Source organism: Sesamum indicum, linkage group LG8, assembly GCF_000512975.1.
Source record: "Sesamum indicum cultivar Zhongzhi No. 13 linkage group LG8, S_indicum_v1.0, whole genome shotgun sequence".
NCBI lineage: Eukaryota > Viridiplantae > Streptophyta > Magnoliopsida > Lamiales > Pedaliaceae > Sesamum > Sesamum indicum.
The window spans coordinates 21159164-21168187 of record NC_026152.1 but is presented as its reverse complement, the minus strand read 5'-3'; the positions used below and the strand labels follow the sequence as shown (position 1 = coordinate 21168187).

At 35.6% G+C, this 9024-nt stretch overlaps 1 protein-coding gene across 2 annotated transcripts; it reads right to left on the bottom strand.

Moving 5' to 3' along the window:
- On the bottom strand, window positions 1249–6783 carry LOC105169816 (hippocampus abundant transcript 1 protein-like). Of its 2 annotated transcripts, XM_011090344.2 has the most exons (14): window positions 6382–6781; window positions 5673–5784; window positions 4830–4942; window positions 4460–4582; window positions 4021–4220; window positions 3235–3310; window positions 3042–3128; window positions 2822–2902; window positions 2676–2708; window positions 2435–2488; window positions 2301–2342; window positions 2068–2146; window positions 1913–1983; window positions 1249–1757 (listed from the first exon to the last, which is right to left on the bottom strand). In XM_011090344.2, exons 1-14 carry the CDS (start codon window positions 6544–6546, stop codon window positions 1674–1676), a joined length of 1320 nt encoding a protein of 439 aa, XP_011088646.1. In that variant the 5' UTR covers window positions 6547–6781; the 3' UTR covers window positions 1249–1673. The 2 variants fall into 2 exon arrangements, with proteins under 2 accessions (XP_011088646.1, XP_020552050.1); XM_020696391.1 differs by lacking the exon at window positions 2822–2902 and having other exon boundaries at window positions 6382–6783.

The window sequence follows — 9024 nt, the reverse complement described above, 5'->3', positions numbered from 1 at the left end:
GTTGAAGCCCTATTTGTGTTTCTTATACATACAACAAGTGTGATTTTAATTCATTATAGCTGGACTATACATTGGGATTATAAGGTGGGTTGGTGTGACCAAATTGTGTTCTGCTGTCATTCTGTATGAAGATGATCATCATCATCACATTACTCTTTGACTTGCTAACTTTTACTACATTCCTCCCATCCATTCACAAACTTAACCTACCTACTTATTGCATTATGTAGATTTTCATTTTGACTAAATCAAAGTAGAATTATATATATTAGTGATCAAGATTATGAATTAAATGCATTAATTAAACAAAAGTGGTGATGACGATGATGATGATGATGATTGACGTGGTTATTAGAGTAGAGCCGGCTAACCCCCCCACTCCCACTATCAAAACCAAACCTCCACTTTTTCTTTATTTTCTTTTACCCAGTTTGAAATGAAAAAAATTAGTGATTGTGGCTGTGCCTGTGCCTGTGTCGATGTCTACACAATCCAAAATATTAATAATTACATTTACTTATATTCTTCAACTCTATATTTGAAAGAGTGAGACATCGCCCAAAAAAGAATGGGTTGTGAGTTGAATTCTTCACTTTTTCTCGTAAACAAAAGTTGGAAGCATTCTTGGTCGTATGTGGGATGCTCAAGTGCAAGTGGGCACAACACGTACGGATAAAAGTTGGTGGAGGGTCATTTTGTCAATTACTTAATCTTTCTGTTTGAATATCGTTATCATGAAATGTATATATATATTTATATGTATGAAGAAACTTATGTTTTAATTAAAATTTGAACTCATGTAAATCAATATAGATGCGGATACATTTTTTTAAGGGAGAAGAACATCAACTTTGCAATATTATTAGTATGTGTTTATATTAATTGTAGGATAAGAAGATTATTGCTTTCTTTTTGATATAGCATTTTTTTCCAAGAGAAATTTCATCAAAATAAATAATAATACGTCGCGCCACAACTTACCAATTACATTGTTGACACATAGCATCCATGAGATTATTTCAAATAATTCAAAAGTTAGGTAAAAGAATAATGATCTCACGAAAAATACTAAATTTAAGGTCAAGCCCCTATTTAAAAGGAATTAAGGAGCATATCATTGTAAAATAAACTCTATAATAATCATAAAGAAAAGAGAGGAAGGAATCTTGACAAATTCAAAGACAAAGGCAGTTCACTGCCCACTTAGTATTATTTGGTTCATTCTGGATTTTGATTTTTGAGACACAGTTACTTTGTGAATGAAACAACAAATTCAACACAGCACTGATATTGACCTGCCAACCTGTAAAGTTAGGAACCCTTTGAATTCTACAAACAGTTCGTCTACTCAAGGAATTCTTCATTTCATTATAAATATCTAGCGCGTGCCACGTCGCCCCAACTTTGACATTTACAACACACTCTGTTCATTAGTAGAATTCTTCAACTAAGATAGCCATTGTTCGCTATATTTTTGTATTCCATCAAAATTGAATTAATTGTATCAAAGTATATTTTTGATAGATTTTGGGGTTTGGAGTTTGGAATTGGGCTACCTCCCCAGCCCAACAATTCTAGAGTCGCATCACGTGGTATACTTATCATAATGACATCTTCAATAAGCCTACTTCATAACAATGAGGCAGCTGAACACCATTTTATACAAAACGGATCTAGGCCTCCACCACGCTGTCCCCGTTGCTGGATTTGTTTCTTGATAACAGGGGAATCATTATGCTCAGAAAGAAGCCTGCCAGCTGCAAAAAGTTGTCCACAATCACTAACTAGCATGGTGCAATAGTAGCAGAGACAGCAATTTGGGCAGGAAAATATAATCCCAGCATAGTTTTTGTGCTATGCAGATTGAACCAGCAACGATGATAGAGGGCATTGAGTACAAGATGATTCTTACCCAGGCAAGTCCTACGCATAGGATGCTGAAACCCTGGAAATGAAACGGTGCGTCCTCCGACAAAAATAGAGCTGGAAGAAACACAGGTTTAAGTTGTACGTTTAAGATACCGTTTGCTACCTGTTTCTATGTAAAAGAGTGGAATTTTACGACACCTGAAAGCGGACTATAGATCAATGGAGAGATGACATTAGCAAATGCAGTCATTCCCAGAATGCATCCTTGTGCAAGACCCTATTAAACGCAAGAAAAACATATTATTAGTGCAGCATAAAATGGGGTAAAGCTTTTAGCTAGCAACAAACATTTGTACAACTCTGTGCTGCATCTCACAACAATGTCTGTATAGCCAACTATCTCCCCACGGACATGAAGTGCAAACAATTACCTGTTCGTTGGGCCCAACTTGTTTTGATACAATGCTTCTTAGCTGTACATTTTAGAACAAAGCTAGACATGTCAGAAAAATGTAACCTAGTAGTCCAGAAGAAGATGAGTTTATGTTGAAAGTTTTTAACTCACATTTGGGCTTGACAGGAAAAGAAAAACACCCATAGAAGCAGAGGCATAGGGTACCTACAGATAGAATGAATAGCAAGCAGTAAAATAGTATTCATTCTATACATGCAGTTAAATATGGGGGGAATCGATTTCTTGCAAGACAACATCATTAGTGAGTTTCAAGGGTAAGAGGCTAACTTTAAACGGCAAACGGAGCAGGATAACATTATGAGATCACAGAAAGATTAATGAAATATCATACCCAGGGGGCCCATGCTATGCTGTCAAAAAACATCTGCACCAAACCAGATAACCAATATATATTAGAGTAACCAGTAGATCACCATATTCCTACCAGACCAGAAATAAATATACAAAGCAAATATTTGATCTATGCAAATTACATACATTCAAGAATCCGGCAAAAAGTCCTAAAGACAACAAGGTCTCCTCCCCTATAATGGGACCCAATGTAGGCATGAGGAGCATCTGTAAAGTCGTTAATTTAGTAGGGACGACAAAATTGTCAAACGTTGACATTAAATAAAGGCTGGAACAAATGAAATCAAGAATTGAATATATAGACTTTATAATTAGTATATATTAGCAATAAGCCAATAGAAGATACATTTGATATAGTTGCTCCAATGTAGGCAATGAGCAGCACATCTGCAAACTGGTCCTTTTTGAACTGGAATCGTGCTTTTAGGAAATACTGCAGAAGATAAATTTATTATCACTATGAACAAACGCTTTGCTGCACATGGCAAACTTGTTCACCGAACACACACAAATAACATGTATAAAGAAAGAGACCACACCAGTAAGCAAGACTGAAGTCCAGCCTCTGCAAGGCTATTGAAGAAAGTAACACATGCTGCTAATGAAAATGTAATGCTGCAAAAAAAAATTACAAGGGGTAATTACTGTCTGTTGGTCCAAGAAGAAAAAAATGAAGAATTTCCATACAATTTTAAGCATGATGAAAATGAACAACGTGCTGTGTAGATAATTTAAGAGCTTTGTCTGTCATACCAAGAAACTGATGGGATATTAGATTCTATATGTTGTGCTACAATGATAATCTAACACTTCTGTTTTATGAACGAAATTGTTGGAGAATAGTCGTATTGTATGATAAAATACAGTTTGAATGATACAGACTGATGAGCACCATCCATGTTGCAGGTCAGCATTCAAGACATGTCGCAATAGCAGTTAGTTAACCATGAAATAGTTCGTAAATACACAGGAAACCATCTTCACAAGGATCACATGGTGATGAAAAAGTGAATCAATATGATCAGATGAGGTTCTAATGCCAAAGGTTTACAAGTCATCTATAAAGTTAATGCAGGTTCTTCACTCCTAGAAGCTCGACAATCTGATCATAGAGAATACTACCAACAACAGAAATAGTCACATCTAACAGGTAGTATCTTCTACCGGAGAAGTGGTTTATTGATACAAGTATTGATAAACAAATTTTGCATATGCAGCAAGTTACTTTATACTTAAAAGAATATCCTTGGTTCAGCATAAGGAGGAACATCAAAAAATTAACAGTATCTTAACTATAAAAAGTAAAGGGCAAAAAATTTTCCTACCTACTCTTTAGCAAACGATATATATCCCGAGGAGATGGGATTTTCCTAATGACCTCTATCTTCTTTGATGCTTTACAACTGTCCTCATCACCTTCTGTTACCTTCAAGATAGGCTGCTCCAAAACATCATCTCCGCGAGTTGTTTCCTTTAGAAAAACTCCCATGTAGATTGCTGCAACCATAGATAAAATTGCTGCAACCTGAATGGATCAAATCACTATCTCAAAACTAGATAGTACCCTAAAAGATAATTACTTGTCTCCGCGGCAGCAGGGGGGGGGGGGGGAAAACTCCCATGTAGATTGCTGCAACCATAGATAAAATTGCTGCAACCTGAATGGATCAAATCACTATCTCAAAACTAGATAGTACCCTAAAAGATAATTACTTGTCTCCGCGGCAGGCGGGGGGGGGGGAGGAATGATGAAGGAAGAAGGACCTGAAATATCTGAGCCGTGGACAGTAGGCGGGCAGCTAATGTACCACCAACATATGCAGCAGATGTCACACCAGACAGGACCCCAAATGCAGAGATACGCTTCCCCTCTGATACATTGTCTGCCTATGAACATACCCATCATGTTTAAATTTGGCAATCAATTATTTACTGCCTTACAAGGAACAAACTTCTCGACTGTCGTTCACAACTTGAGTCCGACTACAGCACCTTAAGTTGTGAAGCTATATATAAAGCTGAACACTAATAGACCAGATAAATGCATTAAGAAGATTTGTTTGAATACTTTGACATATTCTTTATGTTAAATCTGTCAAAGAAGAGAATTATAAGGGACTGAAGTTTCGATTACCAAATACGCAAGAGCAAGGCACGCAACACCACCTTGAGTAACCATGGCAGTAAAAGTCTTGATTGCATAGTAGGCATAGAAGAAGGTTAATGTCCTCTTCCAAGCCAATACCACTGCATGTACATGACCAAATTAGTGTGAAAAAATCAATATAGGATATGGATGAAACTAAATACTACTCCCTCCACCCCAATGCTTCCATTCTTAACTCGATGGAATTTTAGATCAGAGTTGAGAAAGACAATACAAAGACAAGTATGAGTAGATAATGTTCTTTAGATATTGAAAACCAAATAAAAGATATTATCCAACAATTTATACACCAACATCAGAGGCAAGTAAATGCTTCAAATAAAACATGCTATCAGTATTCCAGCTTTAAAATTCAATTAACCAGTAAAATTTGCAAAAACTATCTTTTCAGTCCAATTACTACCTCATCTAAAATCGTTTCATACTACAGATGTGTGGCAGTGCTTCAATACTTGTCTGACACACTCATGCAGGCTGTAGTACGTGAATTATTTTTTCATAAAGAAGTGGCAGTGAGAGTTGAGAGAAGACCTTATGCTGGCCTTACTCTGTTGCCATGTAGAATAAACCATCTCATGTATAAACTCAAATTGTCAGACAAAAGAGGCAGTAGTACTCTGACATAGAATGATATCCAGATTTAAATTTAAGTAAACTAGTTGGATTACAACTTATAGCATCTTGCAATAGTTCAATCACGGTCCGCAGACACAATAACTGGTCTTGAAATTTTCACATTGATTGATAGCACCGGCCCTGTCAAAGCCTTAATGGGATACTTTAAGCAAATAAAACCGAGCATATGCATACCTAACGGAATAATGGAAAGAAGCAGCGGGATTGCCATCATATTTTTCCGACCATAAGCATCAGATAGATTTCCAATCAGTGGCATCATGATCACAGAACCTATTCCCGCAATCTGCATTTAATAAAAATGATATCTGAAAATAGTAGATCACTTGTGAGCACTGGACCCATCCTTACGTTCAATTGAACTCAATATGCTTATTCAATATTGATCGATAGCATAATTTCAGTGCTTGCGTCTGACATGAACCAATTGTTCTCCGTTAGACATGAAAAGATACACGTTGGAGCAATATTCTTGTATTTCCTTGATCATTTTTCGATCTGAAACATAATGAGTGACATTTCTGGAAAATAGAAAATAAATCATTTTAGGAAAGAGAGCATTATGGCTGCACAATACATAGCAGAGAGCGGGGCACTCAATCTTGAAACTGGACTGAAGGAGGTCTTTGTATAGTTAAAAGAAAAACTCAAGAGATACCATCTAGAGACCTATGAACTGATGTGAACCAAGGGGCCAAGCTACAGTAAATTGAATTGATAATGTTGAGAAAAAGTTAATGAAACAAGCAAATCAAGCTTGAATGAAGCGAACACTTTTCTAACATCAAAGTAGTGGGATTCCATAGAGAAGTAAAATTAGAGGAAGTGAAAAGAAGGTAGGTAAAAGCAGGAGAGAGAAGGTATATGCATATTAGTTGTATACCGCCTGTTGGAAACCGGTGAGGTAAATGGCGGGAGAGCATTCATCTTTGCCGGGACAGACAGCAGACAAGGTGACGTCGGGAATGGCGGGACTCACCATCAACTCGGAGAAGTTTGAGAGAAACACAGTGACAAACAGGTGGGTGAGACGGCCCCGGTTCTCCATTTTCCGATGAGTGGGTGTGGGTGTGGGGGCGCCTCTCTTCTGCCTTCACAGACACACACACACACTCAGAGTCTCTCAGTCTACTCCCGAGCTTCCATTTAGCAAGCAGTTATTAAACTTTAATTAAAATTTGGAACAACTAATTAATGTAATAATAGTTTGTATAGTTTAGTTTTGTGTAAACACACTCCTCATCAAACATCAATCATTCAATCCAATCCAATATTATTGAGTTGGGATCAAACCATTTTAACATTACAAATTCTTTTGTTAATATCTATTTGTTTTTAAATTAAAATTATAATAATCAGTTTTAGCTACATTCCTGAGATATGGCACGTGCTCCCACCTAACCCCCACAACCTCCAACTCCCAACTCCTTGTTTCAATGGATCTACGCACGTTTCCATTTTGTCTTTTGCTACCCTTATATTATCTATCCATATTTATTTTTATTATTATTCATCAGACATATGTTGTTATCTTCTCATATTATTCATTTGTCAATTAATCATCATTTTTTGTTTGTTGATTCCTATGTCCTATCCTACTACTTTAAATTATACTATTCATTTGGATTGAAAACGTTAATTTTGCTAAGATGAGGTTACTCGAGCCTCAATGTGTAACCCATTGCATCATGTTCATGAGAAAAAAAAAATTTGTTAAACTAACTGGGATGTCTCAATTAAGATTTTACAATGTTTAAGTCAGTTCAAGATTGAGATTGTAGAAACCGATCAGAATATCAAATGCAATATAAATTGATGAAACCTGTCTTAGCATAAATACAGTTGAATAGATGTATTTATTTATAAACCCACATGTTTGTACTTGGTCCATGTTGTAGCATTTCAAGTTATGAAATTTTAGGAGATGTACAGCTCAAAATCCTGAAAAAGTAGGCTAATTTTAAAATTTTTAAGTCATTTTATACATGTAGAAGGGTCATTAAGATTTTTTATTTTTTTTTCCCAATAGGTATGATATACCCCAATCACATTCTGATTTTCTAATCATATTATTTTTTAAATAATAATTACATTGGCAATTTATAGTTATAGTGCACAAAAATAGATCTAAAAGCTTACTATCCAAAAACAATTGATTTAATATTTTATTTTGTATATTTAAAAGATGCATACATTGGTAGAATGCGTGACATATTATTAGACCACATATTATTATTAAAAATAGAAGATATTTATGGAGCCCATTGCCCAATACAATAATTTGTGATTCTGAGCGTAAGGCTTCCGAATACATAAAAAGGCCCAATTGTGTGTGTATAAAAATTTGAAATCTGATTATGAATAATGGGCTCAAGTTTGGCAGATAGTATGGTGAATTGTTGTGGGGGGTGGCTTACTGATGATATTGTGGCTGCATCACAACTACAACATGGATCACATGGATCACCATCTTTGACCGATGTTGCAAGTCTGTTAGAGCATTAGATTTCGCATTGACAATAATAAAAATAATATAGTTAATGGTTTTGAACAATTTGTGATGTCTTTTTCATTAAATGCACAACAACATATGTTATAATTATTTTATTTCTTGAATTGGATATCTGAATCATATACCTCAAACTCCTACTTTATTAATAACCAAAATGAATATCTGAATCATATACCTCAAACTTCTACTTTATTAATAACCAAGAGATTTTAATTTTATTAATATACCTCAAACTATTCCCACCTTCTCCAACATACTCATACACAAACTATATTTAAATAATTCACACAAATACAACTCAAAACTAAAACCAAAACCAAATAATCACAGGAATATTATTAAGTAGTTTATAACAGTTGGTTGCTACTAAATTCCATAAAAAAAAATGCAGCTAGATAGATAGGTATGGAGAAGAAAGGCAATTCCAAATAGGAAGGATGGATGGATGGATGAAAGCAGAGCGTATGCGACGCCGTTTCTCCAGAGTCCACAAGACGACAAAGATTTAAAACCAAGATTAGGATAGGAAGCAGGCCTGTTTGTATTTAATTCAAAAATATCACGCTCCATTAATATTAATCAGACAAACCACTACCACACATTATTATTCATTTTTTAAATTTAATTACACCGCCATCCCATCCCATCTAAATTATAACCTTATTTATCAGAATTTCCAACTCACACGGATGTAACCTTATGTGGGGGAATTTTGTGCTGCTTATGGCTTATTACGCCTTTCACTTTTTATGCATCTTAATCTTAATTTCATCACAATTACTTTATTATGTTATCATAATCATTTTTAATGCTATATACCTCTACCTTCATCTGCTATTCATTGCGAGTTGCTTCAGCTTCAGCATATAAATACCCCCCGCTGACGTGTCAAAATCTCATTGACACAACTAGCCCCAGGCCCACAACCCCAATCCCACACCAAATCACAATCCCACCACTTCCCTCTCCACCATAAAGCTTTCACTCTCCCTTCACTTCCCACTTTGCAGACTC

Excerpts from the sequence above, each read along its gene's own strand:
- LOC105169816 (XM_011090344.2), bottom strand. The coding sequence starts at position 6,546 with ATGGAGAACCGGGGCCGTCTCACCCACCTGTTTGTCACTGTGTTTCTC. Across the intron at positions 5,785-6,381 it reads TCACCGGTTTCCAACAGGCG|ATTGCGGGAATAGGTTCTGT; the intron begins GTATACAACTAA and ends TATTAAATGCAG. Across the intron at positions 2,147-2,300 it reads AAGTTGGGCCCAACGAACAG|GGTCTTGCACAAGGATGCAT; the intron begins GTAATTGTTTGC and ends TGCGTTTAATAG.